Source organism: Dermacentor variabilis, chromosome 2 (genome assembly GCF_050947875.1).
Source record: "Dermacentor variabilis isolate Ectoservices chromosome 2, ASM5094787v1, whole genome shotgun sequence".
In the NCBI taxonomy this organism is placed as follows: domain Eukaryota; kingdom Metazoa; phylum Arthropoda; class Arachnida; order Ixodida; family Ixodidae; genus Dermacentor; species Dermacentor variabilis.
The window spans coordinates 178,802,361-178,825,142 of record NC_134569.1 but is presented as its reverse complement, the minus strand read 5'-3'; the positions used below and the strand labels follow the sequence as shown (position 1 = coordinate 178,825,142).

Here is a 22,782-nt window from a genome sequence, read left to right as displayed (position 1 = left end):
AGCTAGTCGTTGCTAAGGAAAGGAAAACAATTGCTCTTCTGTCCTGGTCGTTTTTTCAACATCTTGTTGTAGGTACTCCGTAGCCTTGAAACAAACAAATTCATATTTGACTTATAGTGTACAAAACACAAGCACACAGGAAAGAAAGACGAGACAGGAGGAACGCGACTTCAATCTGAAGTTTACTGTCGGAAAAGCTTGCCTATCTATCACTCGACAAAGATCAAAAGCAATGTATACTATTGGGCAAGCTCCCTCGAAACACCCCCCTTAAAAAAGAAGTTTACGAAAGCTATAAAATTTATTTGTGGCATTGCTATGCTCTTAAAAGACAAAAGATGAACGTCTCCGAGAGTGTAATGCAAAGAAACCAGCTCAGACTAGCACTTTTATCCTGTGGCCGCTGATAGTGTTCGCTTTCGCAGGGAAAAAAGCAATTTGTAGAGATTTGCTATTTCACTTGTGTTAAGGTCAATTGAGGGCTGGCTGACGCACGTAGAACCATTTCTTTGTAATGTAGAAAACCTCTGCAACCTCCCTAGTTGCCCTATCTCGGTGCCGAAAAGTACTAATAGGGCGACAGGTCGGATGGGCTCTATATCTGCTCGGTACAGAAGCCAGATTTCCGGCGAAATCAACTCGGCCACCAGATTCCACCTAACCATCCTGTGTCTGAAGTCAGCCAGAGCCCGTCGACAACTAACTTGAGGGTGTGAGTGCTGCATGGTATAATTTTGCATTTTACGGTCACACGAATTTCGAGCTGGGGCCGCCGCGCTAAATCCACTACGCTTGTTGCGAGTCCCTGCGAAAGCTTCTGCCGCCGCACCGCTGCACATGACAAGGACGATGCTTAATGCTACCGCCGACAAAGCCTGCCAATCGTCCACCGGGACCTCGGAGGACGAGGACATGGAATTGGCGAATCGCAAGGAGTTCTTCTGGTCGCTACGGAACAACAAAGTCAATGAGCTTTGAATCAATGTTACCAACCTGGTCTCGCGGTCGTCCAATGCAGCCACGTTCGACCACGTTCTAATTATCCCGAACGCAACCGAAGCCCATTCTCCACCAAAGCCCACCGGTTATGCCCAAACCCCGACCGCCCCGACTACCTGCCGATGATTACAAGTTGGCGGTTCGTTCACGGGACGGCCTGCAGCTCAACAAGGTGAGCCCAAGGAATAACGTCAAGATACAAATTCATTCTGCCGGAATTAAAGTACCCATAGACGAAGACCAAAACATTCTTTATCTGGGCACTGCCCCAGAAGCTACGGCCTAACACTTAGGAAGGTGCAGAAAATTACAAACAACAGTAAAAAACAACAGTATGAAAGTGCAACAGTATATGATATTTCATTATACGCAAGGTATCCGGATAACTCGTCTAAAGGGGTGTTATACAACATGAACCACGACAGCACGTCCGAAATAATACTTAAGGGCTTTGAACTTCGCACATACGCGGCGCTATGATTTAGAAATCTAGGAAACAAAGAAACTATGGTTATCACATTCCTGGGGAAAACAGCACCATACTAGAAGAAATTTTCCGGCCTGCTGGTCCTCTACACGAGGACCATTCGCCATTGCCAAACCTGAAATGAGAGAGGCCACAGAAAGGACTCCGCTCGCAGCCTTTGCCAAACCGAAGTGCAGCAGAGTCCTTTTTCGGTGCGGCGGTAATCACTCGATGGCAGCCAAACCGTGCCCCAACAGCCGCCTGTCAGCCGTCAACCCAGGAAACCGCAGCAGGCCCTGAGTGCAAGCTCCTCGTATCGGAGACCACGTGGAGAGCGCACAGAATCCCGCAAGTCGAGATCCCTGAAACGACGCGGAGCTGTCCCGGGGGGGGGGGGGGGCGGAGCAGTTCCACGCCGCGTTCCGGTTGCTGGCGCAGTACCTCATCGCGACGACGGACACCGTCCTATGGACGGAGCCCAAGCTGAGGTCACTCGGCAAGTAGCAGAAAGGGAAGAAAGGAGCAGTGCAGTTCCCACAGCAGCTGAACTGTCACAAGCACACGCTACATCTGGCACAAGCACACGCATACATTAAGCGTCTTGCTGAAGAAAGCGCAACACTCAAAGCAGAAATCGCTAACCTATATGCAGAGTTCATAGCACCTAAATATTAATTGCTAGGTAGACATAGCACTACCCCAACACAAAACATTTTAACCCCACACACGGAGAAGTGGGAACGGGAAGAGGAGCAAGCGCACGCAGCCACTTCAAATGTGACCCCGCAATCAGCAACCGCGCAGCCCCCTACACCACAGGGAGTCACACCCGTCCAATATCGCACTTCTCAGTAGGCAGAAGAGATAGTTGCAAAGGCAATTTGGACTCTGTAAGCATCCCTGCCAGGTTTTATAGAGCAACAACTGAAAGGTATACTCTCATAACAGTACACGGCACAAGAACAATTCGCTACTCAACAACACTCTAACACTCAGATGACGGAACACATCACTAGACTGCAGGAACACATACTAGTACTGAAAGCTTGACGAACCGAAGCCCCAAGAAAACAACGCACCAAACCCTGCCAGATGTACCTGACTTTTGGGACTGACCAGAAACCCCACATTGTTGCCGCATCACCTCCCCCCCCTTAACAACCAAAATGGCCCCTATTCAAATTATATGCAGTAAGCACGAGGGGCTCCCCAGGCGAAACCACGGTGCGAAAGTTAAATTGCAAGGGGCTACAAGAACAACTACGCATCATTGATGCAACACATCTCTACATCAACAAGACCACCTGAAATCATCATACTAAAAGAGAGGAACACTCACGTCTGCCTACCCGGACACGTCATGTATGGCACCGATACAGGTGATAGCCTTCAGATCCTGGTCAGTATGAAGCTGGTGGCCGCTCAACACCATCCCTAACAATCCGAACCGCTTGCCATTTTGCTGAAAAATCCTGCCGACAATAAAGAAGCGTCGCATGTTCTTCCTAAACCTCCAGTGCGTGCCGAAAACCTTCAAACGGTCCTCAAACAGGTTTTGAAACAGGACACGCACGCAGCAGGCAATTATCCGCTTCTAATTGTGGGCGACTTCAAGGCAGCCCAACCCCTCTAGGGTTATACGTACACCAACCCCGGGATAAAACCTGCTTCACAAAGTTATTGCGGCCATAGACCTCACTCTTGCCACCGTTCCAAGGAATAGCAGGAGGCTCGGCACAACTGTTGCATGAGACACAAACCGCGACCTAACCCTCAGTAGAAACATCCTACAAGTTTTCTGGGCCGATCTGGTGGAGTACGTTGGCAGCGACCACGTGGTGCTAGCCGCCACTCTCCATGGGCACGAATACAAAGCTAAGATAGGCAGTACTCGTTTCACAGATTAGACCAAGCTGCGGGAGACAAGAGCACAAAGAGCTATACATGAAGACAAGGAACAGCGTCAGTCAATAAAGGACTGGATCATGGCTACGTCGGCCATCAAGGCTGTCACAACAGTCGCTGCTGCGGCTACAAGTCACATGAAGCAGTGGGTAGGCCCATGGCGACGTCGTTCAAACGCCCACCGACCCCTCGAGACCGACATTGTCTTCGACGCGTCAAGGCTCTACACGCAAAGGAACGCACGGCGAGGGCCTATTTATAATATAAGACGTTGTAGTTAGCAGCCGCAGGACTTCATGTGTTTGTCATCCCTTTAAGTATAGGTCTCGCGCCAAGTTTGTATTTTGTCTTCTGAATATAGACCCCTTGTTGTGTGTGCACTAGGGTGTAGACTGCTTACCTTGAGGAGTAGTCTTGGGCCCGAACTTCTCTCATTCCATGACAATCTGGGGAGTCTGCCAACGTACCACAGGTAAAATTATCGAAATAAATTATCCTTTCTCAATTGCACGCTTACAAAAGTAAACTGAATAACGTATACAGAAAGATTACCTACGATTGCATCACACGTACGATTGTCAGAGGTGGAATTGCTTATGCGGATTCAAAATAAACAGGCCAAACAAAGAGCCAAACGTGCTGCGAAGAGTGGCAATTAGGGAAGGAGACGAAATAAATCGAGGTATTCTGGAGCTCAAACGGAAACTCCAAGACGGAGCTCACAGTGAATCCACAGCAACGAACAGTGATTCGGTGCCTCTTCCAAGTGGCACCTATTCAGTTCTAAACCAGCAAAAATTGCTTCTATTGTTTGATGAACGACGCGATGATTTACATGCATTCAACAGGAGAAGATTGGCCACAGCAGGAGGCGGCATTAGCTGTGAGCATGTGTTTTAGTAGTGAAGCGTTAACACTAATTGGCCGAATCACTACCGCTGATTCTTTAGACTATCAGAAATGACGAAACCTATGCTGCAGAGGTTTCCATTATGTGAATAAGAGCACGTGGGGAAATTTCGTAAGGCACAGGTGAAGGACGGAGAAAATGGGAGACAGTTAGCTGCTGGACTTTGAGGGAACTTGCACCACTGGATTGACGTGGCTAATGCGCCCAGAACGTTCGACAGCCTTCGAGACTACATGGTCGCGTAACAATTTATCCGGTGTTCTCATCCAAAGCTTACTAAATTTCTGAAATAAGAAGAATTCAAGTAATACGAAGAGCTAGCTGACGCTTCTGACTAGTTCAGTGAAGCTCAGAATCTATCAAATCTCGGAAAAGTTATGGAGTACGTGAAAGACTTCTATAGGAATTCCACGAGACCTGCACGATGAGATGGAGTCCAGGGAAGTACAAGAGACTCCAGGAAAAAGCAGAGCTGTCGGTGGTTGCGATAATAGTGGTCCTTGTGAAATAATTGCGAGTCGAATAGTCTCTCATGAGCAATCTGGCGTGCCAGGTGGGCTCCCGCGGCAGCATCGCGGGTATACTCTGTGCTATCTTGTACGACAGCAGGTAGTAACGTGTCGAAAGGCCATGCTGGGTGGCGGCCAGAGAGTACTTTATAGGTTGGCGCCGCAAAGAAATGAAGCTTATTTCTCATGAGGCAGATATGTTATATCTTGATTATTGGAAGCTACGAAACGGCGAGCACTGTGCAGCGACATATAACTTTATTTTCACAACGCAGTTCAGCGAGACAAATCTCTTTCGACAACAGAACTAATGTAAGTATTCCAAGAAGGGATCTGCTGCTATTATGAGGGATACTAGCTTGACAGAAACGTCAGAGGCTTCAAATGAATGTACACTGCTGACGTCCCAGTTTTTAATTAGTAGTGCTCACAGTCCATTCAGTCAGGCAAGCATAAGCAGCTGTTCTAAAGAAATTTATGTGGCGGCGAGGCAACAGGTGTCTTGCGCTTGGAGAAATGTTAAAGCAGTGCAGTCACCGTATCGTGAGTAGCACGGGCCGTACGTACCACCATAAAAGTATAAAGGATTAGCTGCGAATGCGCAACCATACAATAAGACGGCCACACCGAGCGCGCATTTACCATGGCGTTGGTTCAGAACTTCTTGTTGACTCTTTTGAACATCGTTACAGTCGTAGTGTTCTTTGAATTACCGGACAAGGTGCTATACAACTCGTTGATATTGAAGAAAGAGTATGACTATATCATCGGTAAGTGTTGAACAAGTATCAAATTTAGTTATTTATGGAATTCGGCAGCTTAAGCTTACGGACGTTTGGTATCATTATTTGGGTTAAGGTTACTACTTTGTGGTACAACATCTAGAAAGGTCTACTTACGTGCTACAAAAGATGCCGAGAGATTACATTCCACCTTGGATGATGCGGCCAGACTGTAGCACCCAGAATGTGTTTCGACTATTTCTTGCATGCTTTTATGCAAACGATTTCATGTAGCATTCCGCCAAAAATGACAAAACGACATATCATTGGCTTATTCACATAAACGCTCCTCATATCTCTAATTTCTAAGGTTCAAGAAACTGTAAAACATGGTTTTCTTTGGCTTATTCAACATTCCTGTATGACGTTCATGGCACTATCGGATCTTTCGGATTCATTTAACTAGGTACAGGCAAATACACTTATATGCATGTTGCACACACACACACACACACACACACACACACACACACACACACACACACACACACACATATATATATATATATATATATATATATATATATATATATATATATATATATATATATATATATATATATATATATATGCGTGTGTGTGTCTTCTTATATGCCTACAGAGAGAGAGAGAAATTTATTTACAGCAAGGCAGAGAGGTCGCCCGGAGCTATAACTTGTTCTGGCCTGCTACTCTACTCTGGGGAAAAGGGACGGGGAGGGAAAGGGCTGATGAATGATGATGGTATAAGGAAGAGATGCGTATATACAAATTCACAGAGTTGTGGTATCTCTAAAGGCGTGCGTCCAGCCCAGCGGCTTGGAGAAAAGCTACAGCGGCTCTTGTTACCAGGGCTGCGCTGTTTGCATTAGGCCAAGGACCTAAAAGAAACTCGTCCGATAGCGGTCTCTCATGGATGTTTGCTATGGAAGAGACAAGTTGCTGTCGTTCTTGCGCGTACGCGGGACACACGCAAAATATATGCTCAAGTGTTTCTGGCACCTCACAGCATTCACAGTTTGGGCTAGTATCACTGGCACCTATCATATTTCTATAACGCTTGGTGAATGTGACACCAAGGCGAATCCGGTGCACCATGCTCGTGTGGTTTCTTTTGAACTTGTGAGGCATAAGAAATCTCATTTCTTGGTCCCATTTGTGTAATCGCTTGTGTCGTCGATCTGGTTGGGTCCAGTGTTCCAACGTAGAGTTGCGGTTTACGCGACGAAGTAGGGCGTTTGTGTCTGTTCGTGAGAACGGAATGCGTACTTCACAAGCATTATCTAAAGCAGTTTTCGCTTCAGCGTCTGCCTGTTCGTTCCCTATCACGCCACAGTGTGATGGTATCCACTGAAAGGGGACATTGTGGCTATTTCTAGTTGCGTGGTCGAGATACTCTGTAATTTCTATAGCCATAGAATAATACGGGCCCCGTCTGAGGACACAGTCAATCGTTTGCAGAGCTGGCTTGCAATCGCAGAATATCATCCATGCGTGAGGAGGCTCCTCGGAGAGAAATCGAAGTGCTACCCGGATAGCAACAAGTTCTGCGGCAGTTGATGTTGAGCTTTGGTCTAGTTTAAACCGGCGAGCGATGATCATATGTGGAATGACGAAGGCTGCAGTGGAAGCATATAGTGTGACAGAGCCATCGATATACACATGTACAGTATCTCCGTACTCTGTAGAAATGTGCAACAGGGTGAGTTGCCTGAGGCCAATAGATGCAACGAATGACGTTTTAGTAATTCTAGGGATCTGCAATGTAACATAGCTTCTTATATGCCTACAGGCATTTAAGAAGACACTTATATGCTTGCTGTTTTTAATGCCAGCCTTGTGTGAGTGGATCACGTTGTTTTTAGCATTTTTTCCTCGAACGTATCACCCACTTTGGCTAGTGGTTATGACAACGCTGCGCTCCTAGCACCAGGTCGTGGGATTTAATCTGGGCACTGGCGACCGCATTTAGGTGGGCGTGAAATGCCGAAACACCCATGCACGGGGTGTTGTGTCGTGTTGAAGGACGTCAGGTGGTTTAAATAAATCGGGAGTGCCCATCCAAGGCGTGCCTCATAATCAGATTTCAGTTTACCACTTATACCCCTAGAATTTTTTTTACGTAACCCATCTATGCTCTTTCTTTGAGGATGCTATAGGGAACCAGGCTTCTTTCAGCAACTTGTCGAATCACAGTTTTATACTTGTCCCGACCCTTTAATTTAACGTGAGCATCGTCATTTCTCGTTAATTTATAACATCAATGCTAGTTGTGCAGACACGAGTTAATATTTTGAGGAATACAATGATCCGCTCGGAACAGGTAGCGAAGTTTATAGTGGCGTCCAGTAAAAAAAGAAAATTAGCGTATCGGTAGAACAACGTGCCTGGCATCCACACGTGCCTCGTTTCTGCACAGAATCGTTTGCCACCCTTCATTTGCAGCTGAGTATCCTTCAATGCGCTTACCAGTCTGAGGACAGTTCATACATTCCTCGGTATATATCCATGTCTTTACCAGTTTTCCGGGCCTCCTCAAAACAAAAGGTAGCATTTAAAATTTTTCGGGGACCTGTATTGAAGCCGCGACATAAGTATTACTCCGCAGCAGTCATATGCTATAGCGCACTGCGACAGGAATGCACTGCGTATGTGTGCATCTTCAATGAACCTCTTTTACGTCAACATCGGTGACAAGCTATGTGCCTCTCTGAGCTCAATGAAGAAAAATCGCAGGAATGCCTTGGCGCTGTATCCGTCTTAAACGAACATATTTCACGTCAGCCAGGGCAACTGGACATGTGCCACAGAATATGCGCCGCTCTGCCATGAAAAAGAAAAATCCTGGAACACCCAAGTACTTATCAGTTGTGAATACGCAGGCATTAAGGATGTACGGTAGGGTAAATGGTACATGTTAGTTTTAACATAATATTTTAGAAACAGCTTCGGATATTCGCATGAAATTTCACGCGCTTACAGAAGGTGCTCTGGGTACAACACAAGATATGATTGTGTCCATCTAGATTGTGTCTAGATTGTGTCTAGATTGTGTCTAGATGAGTCTAGAAACCATCTAGATTGTGTCTAGATGGTTTGCCTTTCCTGTAGCCCACTCCCAAAATTTCCGGTGTGTTTAATTATAGGATGTAACTTTTCTGTGCAATCACGCAGAGGAATATGGTGATATTACACAGTGTTATTCTAAATACCTATAGATTACATCTGAACTAAAGAGATATCATATCCACCTTGGAGTTCGCACCCAAAAAAATATCTCTCCTTGCAAAAAGCCACAAGGGGGTTTCTTTCAGTGTAAATTTTCCAGGGTTGTCATTCATATCATGAGAGGTTGCTTAGTTCAGAATATTTATGAGCTGTTGTAGTGCATGCGTACAAAGTTTCATTGGAACGGGATGAATACTTTCTGAGAAAAGGCACATCGAATTTGATGAATTCATAAAAATGTGATTTGCGAAAAATAAAGCTTTATATTTGAATAGTGCTTGTGGATGCTCCATATTCCCCAGGAGAATATATTTCACTGCTGACTTTCTTGCAGGTGTCGCCAAAACCCTTCTTAGTCTTCCTTTTTATCCGTCGTCCTTCCTTGCTCTCGACAGAGTCATAGAATTGTGCCCTGTCAACACGCTCTTGGTCCATCCTGTCGAGGGCAAGATTACAAAACAGACCTGGAACAATTCCAAGTGCCTCCAGAACAGCTTTTCGTGCAGAAATGCCGTCGTTTCAGTAGGCTACAGCATTCTATGTTGAGTCTTCAATGTGTAAGCACTGACAAAGTTTTCTTAGGGCAGCGGTACCAGATGAGTTGGTTGAGCGACTCATTGGCGTTCTGTGTTCGTGCATGAATACATTTGGTCAGAAAAATCATTACCTTTGAGAATTCTCTTTCTGCACCATTTGCTGGACGATAATGCCTCCTGGGCATGTAATACGTTAGAAACTCGAAGCAGAGGCGACCACGAATACAAAAGCAAGAGTTTGACGTAATATACTTCTTTTCTACAAAGGTCTGTTTCGTCAAACTCTTGCTTCGAGTGGTTAATAAATTCGACTTCGCCCTGCCATCTGCTAGCCGCCTGGTCAGATCAGATGGTAGAGTGGCTGCCCCAGAAAGGCTGTGGCCCCGGGTTGGAGCCCCGGACCAGAACGAAGTTCTTATCAACTGAGATGCTTTTCTTATGAGGAAACCGTATGGGATTCCTTTGTGGCAATTGCTACGATTGGGTTGATGTCTGATTTTCTTTTAATTAACATGATTTTTAGTACAAATGATTTACTTACCACACAGACAAAGCAAAAAAAAAATAACACGCCATAACGAAGAAAACCGCTAATGACAACGGCCAAACCGGCATCCGCCAGCAATTTTTCAACGCCAGGGCGCGGCATACTTCGGCTTGACATTTCAACCGCTTTGAGCAGGCGCTCGAGGCAGCTCTTCCGCACGTTTGTTCTTCATAGCGCAGTCGATTTTTCTGTGCCAAAACTGCAAATACAATTTTTGGGGGTAGTTTACCCTAACTTACTGTCCAATTCAACGGCACTGAGTGCTCCTTCGAGTTTCGCGCTGCGAGTAATGTACCCTAGCGGTACATGGTGCCCGAGGCTGCAAGCTGTAGCAGCCTGCGGTACCAACGCCGCTGGCTACTGACGCCGCGATGCCCATCAGTCGGTGTGTCGTGGCGATGCTCACTGTTGTGACTGGGGGTCGTGGTCGAGAGACGGACTCTTAGAGCCGACGAAGAGAAGATGAAAAGCTTTACACAGTAGTATGTACAATGTAGCAGGTAATAGCATAAACTAGCAGAGCCGAAGAGCGCACCGGTGCAGGACCGGTGCTGACGTCAACTGCGTCGCTTTCTTCTTTCGTCAAAGAAGTTCAAGCTGCATAAAACCGATCTCCACGGCACGGGTCACAAGTTCTGTTGAATTCTGACGGCTGCCACTGGATTCGCCATGGTCCTCTGTGTCCCCGGACTGCTCAATCCGAGCCACGGAAAGGGTTCGGCAGTTTCCTGGAACTTTGCCGGTTGTCACCAAGGGCAACCGCATCAGAAATACGAGGTGGGGAGGGGGAAGCGCCAGTTGCCTGCACGTAGGCACGCAGCGTGGCACGACATTACGCAACACCTGGCGTACTTAGCTGCAGCACGTGCCCCCTTTCGCCCGCAATGCCAACAGTTGTTAGAGGGCGCGAGGCACAGATAGGTCGCGAAGCTTCCGGGGAAAAGCGGTTCAGAACCAATTGTCGCCGACATCAGCAAGGGTGGTTATGGGAGCAACGATTGAAGCGCGACTGTGCGAGGCGGGAAAAAACACTTAAAAAGAAAAAAAAATTTTTTCATGGGAGAGACAGTTTAATTTAGTCAACGAAAATGACATTCCTATTCAGTTTTATGTAAGCGTGTCGAGGCGGGGAAAAATAACTATTTTACTCTAGGTTCAATAAATACCTTTTTTTCGACGACTTCTATAAAAGAGGGCGTTCACACCGCTGTCACTTGCAATGCACTGCAGCACTTCAAGTGTGCAGGAAGGCGCGCTCGTAAAGTTATCCCGTTACAATGCGTCCTTCTTAGACATTGTGTCGTTTTGCTCGTCAATGCTTGTCTTAATTCTGGCGGCGCGGGTGGTTTCATCGTTTTTTAACGCGTTCAGTGAAAAGTAGGGAGTTACGACCCCCAAATAATTGTTTAAGTTTGGTAATTTTGTGCGGCTACGCTAGCCGGCAAGCTTTGCATCTGACGATGCGACCAGCACTCTTTACCCGAAGCTTTCGTCGGCCTCCAAAGAAACGATGTTCGCGCAGGCACAGGTGTTCCACATCTGTACGGCTGACCTTTTCCTGCATCGCTTTCAGCGCTGAAAGCTCGAAACGCCCATCGAGTCAAAGTGCGGGAATTTGAAAATACGGCTCTAGCCGCAGGCCACCAAGGCAAATTTCGTGCCTTTGAAGATGACGCCACTTGTGTTACTAACGGAAATGGCGTCACAAATTTTTCCCTTCCGCCGGAAGTATTGCCTCGTCACAAAGATGGCGCTAAGCCCCTGAACAGCCGATGAACTGCAATGCTTTGAACGTATCGGCTTCTATCGCAGCTTCGCTACCAGGCACATTTACCTTGTTCTGTGCGCTTCCATCCATGGCATCATGCAATCTTGTCGGAATTTCATGGAATCTAATGGGGATGCTCCCGAGTAAGCCGCAGTAATCTTAACGTCACCGCGTTTATCAGGCCGGGCTTGATGTTGGAAATCTTGGTGCAAGTAGCATGACGTCATAAAGCAGAGTGTACAAGCCTGTTAACTAGGGGTCCTATAACGTAAAACTATTCCAATATGTTCTTCACATTCGCGTAACCGCGCACGCAAGCATCGGGCGGTCACCAGCAGGTTTGTCTGAAGACACCAATCAATTGCTCATCTCATATATAGGAGGCCACTTTCGTTTGCTTTAAAAACGAATAACATTACCTACACTGAGCGGCTTGTCTTATCTAATTTGCTGACGAGAGCCGAGGAGCACACTCAAATTGAGATGGATTTGATAGGGCCGAGCCAGTGCACTGGAAATCGATAACTGGATGAAGAGGGCGGTGCCGGCGTCTGCCATTGGTCCACTTTCTCTTACTTAGCCTACGGTGGCTGGTCGAAAATCACGGTGGCATGCAACGGAAGGTTAAGAATGCTGCTAAAACGAATCCTCAGCAAAGAAGAGTTGGCAGAGCGAGGTCGTAAACAGGCCGAAAGTGCTCGAAAACGTTACACAGCCACGCATAACGTTTTATTGTACCAAAATAAACCCGTGCTCTCCGGCAGGTGCGAGTATCCAGTGGCTGCGCGAACGGCGGCAGCCATTGTTTATCCCTTCGGAACGGGCAGCCTACGGCTATTCAGAAAAAAGTTTTGCTCGCATCTTTAACGCTACACGTAACTTTGACGAAGTGAGTTTTCGCACTTTAATGACGTCGCGTGACAGGCTAGTGAAGTGGGTGCAGCCATAAATGTTTTGACCTATAGTCGAGGTCTAATGTCGAAAAGATATCGAATCGGAAATAACTATTTTTGTTTTGTTCGGTCCAATCATGCATAATCAGTGCCTACAAGCCATATCAGATGGGGACCTATCGCGGTTTTCGTGACGTCGCCGTACATAAAGATGAAGTGGGGGTGGTTCAAAAAAGTTTTTGACCAATCGAGGAGGGCTGATTGCAGCATTGGAATAGAAAAGTTGGGAATAGCTTTATGTGATTACCCTAAGTATTTTTGATCTGGCCACCAGCGACTCTGTATGTATATGGGCATGTGTGTGCGTGTGTATGCGCGAGTATGTGGGTTCATGAGGGTATATATATGTATAAGGCATATGTGTTTGCATATATGTTGTTGCCGAATATTTTGTAGGGCGGGGGAGGGGGGTTGTGGACCTAGTCAAGCTGCCTCTACTGGAGCAAATTTTACTTGCAGCCTCCTCCATCAAGTAGATGGAAATAAATTTATTATATTCTGTTATAGCGCACTTGGACGCGTTAGATCTGCTCCTTCGAGGAGCGCTCGAGCCGAGAGCGAGGGTGTCTTGGCGTAGCGGCGATGCCCTCGCCCCTTACGTAGCACTTGGCGCGCTGTTGCGCTGCAGGTCTTTCCTTTCACCCGCTCTGCTCGGTCGAGGCGCGCGCGTGAAGCAACCAATGGCAATGCTAGTTTTGGTGCCGCTTCGCTGCTACAGGACGGTAGGCGGCAGGTTCTTCGTTCAATGGACCATACGACGCTTTCGCATCAAAAGAAGAAAAGCAATTGGATGCTACACACGGCTTTCGCAGTGACGCGGCTTGGTGAGGTAGATTGTCCAGAGGGAAGGAATAACTGGTCAGCAGTCGAGATAAGCAAGACCTGTTGCCGTGTGGGTGAGAGAAAAAAAACAGACAAGAGATTGGTATGATCTGATTTGTTACATGTTTATGTAACTGTGCAGTGTAGATATAGAAGATTCGAAAGGCAGATTATCCAGCAGAACATACACAAAATCCTAGACAGCTACGCATGTTGTTATAACATACTTCGCTCAACGAGACTATGTGGCTGTTCGAACCGGGGTGCCCCACGCCGGTTTGAAGGGCATCCTAATACGTCATTGTCAGCGAGCAGCACGAGAGGAACCCCATATACGCATTTCTCAGCGTTCGCACACGCTGTCCCACGACGCATCTAGCTGACCAGACACGGAAATCGCGGTGGCGCCGGGAGATTGTACAGCGTGTGCAAATTGCAGTGCTATACACGCCTAAGCCCGTGACGCAATTCGGCGGCGGCAGTACGGTGTGCCTCTACATTGAGCGCTAGCTAATCGCATTAACGTCGATAGTCATCGTGAGATAGGTTCGGCGCAAGTTTTCTTCTACAGCACCAAATTAGCGGGAAAAACCCACCCAAGGAATGGCCTGGTGCAAACAACCAAAATGAATGCTTTTAAATGTATTTTAAAGTGTAGTCCTGACATATGTGTCGTAACTAATGTAATTACAGGTATATTTACTAAATAATTACAACCTATTTAGGAAAGCCAAAAGCAACAGCCGAGTTTTCTCGCGGATGCTGCTTTACTGTTTCTGCATACACAGGCGCCGACTATACCCTCCTGCTCGACGGCGACAAACGTTACTCCGCCGACCCCTCCCCCCCCCCCCCCTTTCCGAACTTCTCAGTACGAGAATTTTGACATCCACACCTGAGGTGTTTCCTTTACGTTATATTAACTTTTGCCTTCTAAAACTTGTCAGTTAATTCAAAATTGTTATATCTGGCGCGCGGTTGAGCTCGCCTTTTATTAGTTCATTTTACGTGTTGGTTTCTCAAGTCATGATGCATGTTTAAAAGGTGTCCCGAAAAAACTAGATAGTTCACGCAGATATTATTTATGTGTGTGACCGTAATGAAAAGCTTGTTGCTAACTAATGACTTAGCTAGAAGCAGTGCGCATGAGAAGTGACACTAACAGTAATGATAATATTCCTAATAATAGGACTGGCACAAAGTGCTGATTTGATTAAGCCCTTCATTCTTTGTGTGTGTCCGCGTCCTTCCAAAGTACGCTGTTTAAAACAGCGTTATACTTGAGGGAATGAAAGTAGTGATGCAAATAGAAATTTATGTTTGTTGGTTACCTAGCGGCGGTATCAAGACGCTCATAATGTTTAAGCTAGATTTAACAAACAGTGAGGGCAATGTGATTTCAGCCGAAAGCTTTACATTCGTGTATTACGAAGCACGCACGAACTTTGCCAACGTCATAGAATAACTCAGCACAAAGTTGTCATACTGAGGAAAAAAAGGGTGCATCTGTGCGTGATGCGTGGCCAAAGTTTCATGAGCGTCAGTTAATTAGTCTTCGTGAAGGATTTCTTAAGCTTGTGCTCAAAAGCGTCATATAGCCATTATGACCTATGTTTCGCAGCGCCCCAAGAGAACTCTACGTTACATCGAATATACATTTGGCGAAAGCCGGAGACATGTTAAGCCCTGTCCGCAACTGCTCATTTTCATTTTGTCCTTGTTTATTTCATGTGACGACATCCATTTTACTGATTGTCTGCGGTAACAATGCAAAATTGTCCTCGCTGGCCGCTTCAGTTGGTGCAGGCTCCGCAGGGTGCGCTCTGGCCAATCGCCTCACGGCCGATGGCACAGCCAGCGTGTTGCTTCTCGAAGCCGGAGGATTGGAGGACGCCGCTGTGCAGGTTCCCTTCTTCTCGGTTGTTTTGCAGCGCACGAACATCGACTGGGACTACACCAGCGAACGGCAGCACAACGCCAGCTTATCCGTAGACGATCAGGTGAGTTCTTTTTGATTGGTCTTTTGTGTGAATGTAGTGACAAACGCAGGAAGGTTGTTTCTATACAGAAGAGCGCTCTTTCCTTTGACAGCATTACCACATATATTTTCTTACCACTTCCTGACGGCATGAAACTCGTCTTGTGTAAAATGTCAAGGACCTGAACACTGACACTTCTGAAGGGCGTGACACCAAAATGCACCTTGAATAACCCTGTTACCAGCGGATAATCGCTTTAACCACCGGCGCTCTCCCTCATTTTCCTTTTCCTATTCTTTTAGGTTTCGCCTTGTTTTCCTTTTTGTCTGTCGTTTCCTTTTCTTTTTTTTTCTTTACTTACTTACATTGAGAGAGTGCGTCGCGAGAATTGGCTGTAGCTTCTTCAAAAGGTCGGTCTACCGACCTTTTGTCGGTAGACCGACCGACCGGCCGAGTCTACCGAAACCTTTGAGCAAATAAAGCGAAGATAACGCGTAGTTGCGCTTGTCATCAGTATAGATACGCCTGGCCCATTGAGAAATCCACCTAATTCTACACCAGCGGCTGCCGACTACTGAACTTCTAAGCGGTTATCTGTTCACTTTCCTCCCATTCCGGTCAGTTTTGCTACAATCGGAGACTCCGCGGTTAAACAGGTCCCGGAGAATTTCCATTCCTTTCAACGCGGAACTCCCGCTTTCGTGCGTAACGTCAGCGCATGATTGCGCGATGTTCCCGCTCTACTTCAGCATGTGGCACTGACAGTGTCGAGGTTGGTGCTCCATGTGGGAAGCGTCGACATTGCGCATAATGGAGGGACGCAGGCTCTGGAAGAGAGTTAAAACAACTCACCAAGAATATTTGCCAACAGCGATCACAAGCTCAGATGCGCCTGAGTCTCCCGCTGCGCCAAGTTCTGAACCACCGACACCGAGGAGCGACCAAACGCTTCGTACACTGGTTCAACAGAGAAGCGTCCGGATTCGTGAGCAAAACGTGCCGCTGATGCCGCCGGAGAGAGCTGGGACGTGGTGTCTTCTACCTAGGCCACGCCTTCGAAGAACTCCCGCCTCGAAAGGTCCTGGCTGCCGACGGTCTTCATCCAAGCTTTGAAGGCGTGACAACGCTGGCGCTTCATGAAAGCCGCCTGCTGACTACCAGGGCAAACCGCTAGCAGCCACGCCGATAGGCTCCACAGCCAGCCGGCATGGCGACCGCGGCTGATTCCGACTCTCGGCAGCCTGCTCGGAGCTCAATCGCCGCGGATACCGCACTCGGCGCCCACGCCCCTTCCGCAGGCCCAGAAGCCCATCATGGCTCCAGCATTAACGCAGATGGCCTAAAACCTTCGAAGCTATGACCATGTCTCTCAGTGACCGACGCAGCCGCGTGGGAACTGTCACTTTCAGAGCTGAAGTACGGTCCGCTACCACAGCACACGCTCACGTGCATTTCAGCAAATAAGAAAAACGGTTGAGAAACGCGTGAAATATAATCGCCAAAGCACGACGCTTGAGTCCTACGGAGCCTCTAATTTGGTACCGTAGGGCTTGGGCCTCAAGCTAAATGGGCAACGACAACACCTGTAGATCGGGATGAGCAGACACAGTGGGACAAAGCCCGTGATGGTGCGTCGCTAAACCTCACGAAAATCATTATTGCCCACAGAAAACGCAAATATCGCCAACTAGAATAAGCTGAACACTCTCAAATTCCAGTCCAATCTCAGTGAGAAGGAGGGTAACAACTTAGTTGAGTATGAAAATAACAAAAATAATACAGAAAAAAAGACGCGAACGTCGGAAACTAGAGCGACACTGCAAACCTCAGACGATTCAAATCACCGCGAATGAATCGACGTACCACCATCAGAAATGTAAACAAAGGCGTAGAAACAACGGTCGTTAATCTTTAGTGGGCAAAGTTGTCTGTTTCCGAAATGAGTCTTCTTCGTAAAATTCTTAGATTCAAGCGGTAAATTTAACGAATTTCAGTTATATCAGAATCTGGATAGTTTTCTCAGAAACCTTCGCTGCGGGAACATTTGCACAAAAATCCCAGCTGAACAGCCTTCTCCGGAGCACCAGAAAATACTTGGTCGCCACCTGATCAGAGGGAGAGATATTTGGAAATGCATATAACCGCTCTCCAAAATGATACGATTACGGTATGCTCAAATTTAAAACACTTTCGACAGACGATGTCGTATGAATCGTGCAAGTCATTCGTGTCGCTGAGCCAGCGATGAGATGTGATAATTAAACCAGCAGATAAGGGTGGCGCAATAGTAATATTCGAAAAGTTCGACTGCCTGAAAGTAGGACACCGGTAACCTGAATATAAGTACTTCTATAAAGAACTCAGACCACCAAACGTTCGGGCGGGAGACTCCGCGTGTCCATAGGACGCGACGAGTAAGCCGACACCTCTACCTCCAGTACTCACAGCTTCCATGTGTCCAAACCTTCCTTGATCGGGGCATGCATATGTCGTCCGGAGTGCAACACGCAGTCTCGGCCACCTCAGCTCGGCTCGGCGTCACCGGACTGCCATACTGACATCGTTAATATGTGAGGACATTATGGCGGTATCATCCGCACTTGTACGTACGACTCTCGGTGGGAGGGGGAAGCCTGTGACGAACCGCACAATAGTCCGGTAGGGTGCAATAGTGGAGAAAGAGGTAGACGAAGAAAAAAGGCAGTGTTTGGGCGACCATGTTTGTCTCACACACACACACACACACACCCATATATATATATATATATATATATATATATATATTTATATATTTGCCAGGACTCAAGCTTATCAAAATTCGCCTCTAGTTTTATCTATTGCCGAATGGAACTTGCTAACTGCAAACATTGTCTTGCTTCCGAAATCATCATCATTTCATGCAGCACTGCTAACCTTTTTGGAGTGTGTCAACCTGTCCGAACCCACATTTCCTTGAATATTTACTTAAACAGTGTTTTCAAGTGCTTGGCATTGTATAAAATTAATTTCGTTTCATCTGATATCTATCTGTGTAGGCTGTTTACCTAAATCATTATTCGATTGTATTATTAAACTCGTGTTCTGATGGGCACTCATTGTTTGCATCGCATTTTATGTTCTTATGCGGGTTTCACGCTACTAAACATTGTATAAACTTCGTTCTTTCCCTTTTTCCCTTTACCCTTTTCTTTCTTTCTTTCTTTCTTTCTTTCTTTTTTTTTGTTTGCTTCTGCTAGATGTTTTTATGGTTCCTAATGCATTTCATATTGTTACATTGCACAGATTTCACTTATGCTTGAACTTTTCCGTCCCCCCCCTATGTAATGCCCTAACGGGCCCTTAGCGTACTCAAATAAATAAATAAACATATATATATATATATATATATATATATATATATATATATATATATATATATATGGAGACAGTCTGAGCGCATCTCCTTGTTTTCATCTGTATATAATAATTGTGACTTGACTTGACTAATTATTGTGACTTGACATGTTGAAATGTTGTGACTTGGAATTGCTAGAAACATGACGAGAGAAACAACGCATGAAATTATTTTTCCAGATAACCAGAAATCAAACAAAAATAAACAAAGAAACATACATTTGCCCCCCTTTAAAACACAGTGCGCGTTTAAACCACAGTGCTAGTGTACAGCCTTATAAAACACGCCTTGATGGTTTTGAATATACGTTCTTTCCTACGTGTATTAATATATGGAATGGCCTTCCGGACTGCACTGTAACAGCACAAAATGCTAACGAATTTTATAGTCTATAGGAATTGTATTACAGGCAACGGGATAATTAAGAATCGATCATGCTTACTGTTATTCTGTGTATATTTGTTCATCCTGCCTGTAATTTGTGTTTGACAATGATATATAACGTTGTATTGTCGGTGTTGAAATTTTTTATTTTTTTCCTCTCCTGTAATGGCCCTCAAGTGAGGGCTACAGTATTCCTAAACAAATAAAATAAATTATCCCCATTATCGGGGGCGGCAGAAAGTTAGGTGGGCGGATGAGATTAAGAAACTTGCAGGGACAACATGGCCAAAATTAGTACATGACCGGGGTAGTTGGAGAAGTATGGCAGAGGCCTTTGCTCTGCAGTTGGCATAAACAGGCTGATGATGATGATGATGATAATAATGATAATGATAATCATTATCCCATATCTTCTCCATGGCGGGTGCTATCTGAGGTCTCGTCTTCGAATTTCTTGAAGACAACTTGTTAGCTTAAGAAGCCTTATAATAACCGCTCCGCCTCCTTGGACTAGATTTAGCGGTTCAAACTCCAATATCTTTGGGTGCCTCAACACTTCGGCGTAGAGGGGAAGGTTAGCGCGGCCATTAAAGATGTTCTTTTGGTATCAATGAGATTTAAACCCGAAATACAAAATTTTAAGCCACTCTTTTGTCACCCTAGTAGAATTTGTTTTGTTTTATTTTTATCTTTATGGGCCTATCTTCATTTCCTTAAAGTCATGCAGGCTCTTCTATCTCTACTTTTCTATTCTACCTCGCCTATTAGAAATCTTATACTCCTATTTACTACTTCGACCTACATGAGTCTTAGCCACTCCCCCAGAGTGGGTACGTGCCACTATAAGAAATTTATTTATTATAAGTTGGAAAATTCTATCCAATTCTTGGAAAATCCCGCATAGGGTGTAGAATCCACATGTGCGATAGGAAACAACAAAGAAACAACACATCAGTGATCTATATCTATATTATAAAAGCGTTAGGTCTGGTTCCCCTCCTTTAAGTAGTGGAGGTGCTCCTCGATCCCAGAGCCGCACGAGCTCGCAGCCCTCCCTCGAGCAGCACTCAGTCCACCCAGTGCACCAGCTCATAAGCGAAATGTCGTACTTCTGCGCCTTTTCTTCAATTAACCCTCCAATTTTAGCAGCTCCAACAGCTCCAGTTTAGACGCTCAGTAGTCGTCAGCGTGGTCCCCAGGTCTTCGCAGGACTCCGTAGTGAAGACATTGCAGACTGAACCGGCCACAACAACACAATCGGCGACTATAGCAAGCGGAAAGTCCATTAAATGTTAGTGAACGTCGCATTCTGCCTCATCTACATCGCGAAAACATGCTTCCTCAACCACGAGCAATAAATTGCCGATTTGGCCACATTTACCCAGAATACCCGACAAAAGATCCGCGTCTCTACGATATTGCGCATTTTCCTGGTGAGGCCTATCTACCTTACGTACGGGCTCTCATACGCACCATACTACGTGAGGACGAGCTTCACGGTCGAAATGCGGCACTCCCATCTGTTGCCTCTCACCAGCACGTATCTTCTGGAAACCGTCATATCATCATGAAAGAAGTAGCGTCACTGTCATATGCGCCACATGCACTTTGTCCACCAGCCCGTCGTGCCTCCGCGTGCGCTGATGTCACCTCGTAGCCACCGCTGGCAGTACCGGCTTCAACGCCTGCCCGGCATTCAACCAACCTGCTACGATCGGAATAGAGCCACCCACCACTCAATATCAAGTATATGTACACGTACGCCAACCCTCTTTCAGTGCACTTACAAGGACGGAAGGTTTTCATTTGGCGAGGCCATGGACAGGACTGGCCAATAAGGATCAGGTATTGGATGATGCTGAATTCATACAGATGAAAGCGACGAGGTAGACTAAAAGCACTCAAAGCACTCACTATATATATATATATATATATATATATATATATATATATATATATATATATATATATATATATATATATATATATATATATATATATATATATATATATTTTAAGCATTCCTCATATGCTTATTATTCTCATGTGTACGTACGCATCCTAACCGTTGTAGGCCTGCGTCGTGGGGTTCTCGCTCGAGATAATAAAGAAGAATCTGAACGCCTAAACGTACCCTCAATAGTGGTGAAGTGTGCTGCCCGGTTCCTCAGTCCTCTCGCTTCTGGCCCATCTCCAGCTTGAACTAAAAATCCAGAATGATTTCCGGTGTCGGGGGCCGATTTGGTCGGCGGTAGCATGGACAGTCCGCAAAAATTTCATGGTCGGGGGGCTTCTGGGGCTTCAGCCCCCCCCCCCCCCCCTGAAATTTTTTCGTGCTGTCCATGTTACCGCCGACCAAAGCAGCCCGCGACGCCGGAAATCATTCTGGATTTTGTCTAGAATTTCTTTTTCACGCTCGAAAAGACATTTCAGCGAAAAAATTGCGAACTCGGGCTCGATTTCGTGGCAACGCCTATGCACCGGGAGTCACATAAGGCAAGTAGCCCCATCCGAGCACAAAGTTTGAAGGGCATTTTGATGGCGAACGGGCTCGCCGCGGCATCTCGCATAGGCTGCGCAATCTACGGAGCACGTGGATGTCAATTCCGAAACTTTATGGGTTTAAGGTTCTCATAAACTTTTCATGCGAAAGGTGCACTGACATTTCCAAACGTGTGCTTTAGATTTTGAATGGCTGAACTTTGTGGGTTTAATGTTCCTATAAATATTTGACGCCAAAGGTGCATTGACTTTTCTAAAGTCTTCCACCGGAACATACGAGACAAGCCAAATCAACACACTATCAGACAAGTTGACAATGCACGCAGCGAGGTTCCATGAGACGAAGCATTGTGATGGTTCATTCGCGCCGTCATGTCACATAAAAAAATACCAAAATTTCTTTTTCACCTGCGCCAAAGCATCCATGTCAAGACACTAAAGGCAGCGAAGGTTCTTATTTATTTACGTTCTTATTTAATTACGTTCTTATTTAATTTTTCTACTTTGAATTTTATTCGCGAGGACACATTGAGCCTCTTCAATTTTTTTTTTGTACTCGCTAGTCACAGGCTGCCAGAGCCAGCCAGAGCGCATGCATTTTTCTCGTGTCGCCCTGACCACTGCGCACCCGCCGTGGTTACTCAGTGGCTATGGTGTTGGGCTACTGAGCACGAGGTCGCGGGATCGAATCCCGGCCACGGCGGCCGCATTTCGATGGGGGCGAAATGCGAAAACACCCGTGTGCTTAGATTTAGGTGCACGTTAAAGAACCCCAGGTGGTCAAAATTTCCGGAGTCCTCCACTACGGCGTGCCTCATAATGAGAAAGTGGTTTTGGCACGTAAAACCCCAAATATTATTATTATTGACCACTGCGCGGCGCACTTCGGTGCGCGTTCGGTTTTCTCTGGCCGAATGCATTTTCGCCTAGCAGAGTTTAGGACGCTTTCTAGCTAGCAGACGAGAAAAAGAAGCAATGGTCGCTCGCCGCCATCACTGTGGGGATTCGACGGATTGCACCGCGTTCGCTTGAGTGCAACCTCTCGCGAAAGCCTTGTCTCGCCGGTTTAGGATACCGAGCAGTATGCACATGTTTTTCGAGGGACCAAGCGTCTCGCGT

The 22,782-nt window shown here is 46.3% G+C and overlaps 1 protein-coding gene across 1 annotated transcript in view; it reads left to right on the top strand.

The window, feature by feature from the left end:
* Positions 1–5,432: 5,432 nt before the first annotated feature.
* Positions 5,433–22,782, top strand: part of LOC142570573 (glucose dehydrogenase [FAD, quinone]-like) — a 126,637-nt gene continuing 109,287 nt past the window's right edge. The window contains exons 1-2 of the mRNA XM_075678945.1: positions 5,433–5,559; positions 15,202–15,404. Coding sequence (XP_075535060.1) covers positions 5,433–5,559; positions 15,202–15,404 — 330 coding nt within the window. The remainder of the gene's footprint in view (positions 5,560–15,201; positions 15,405–22,782) is intronic.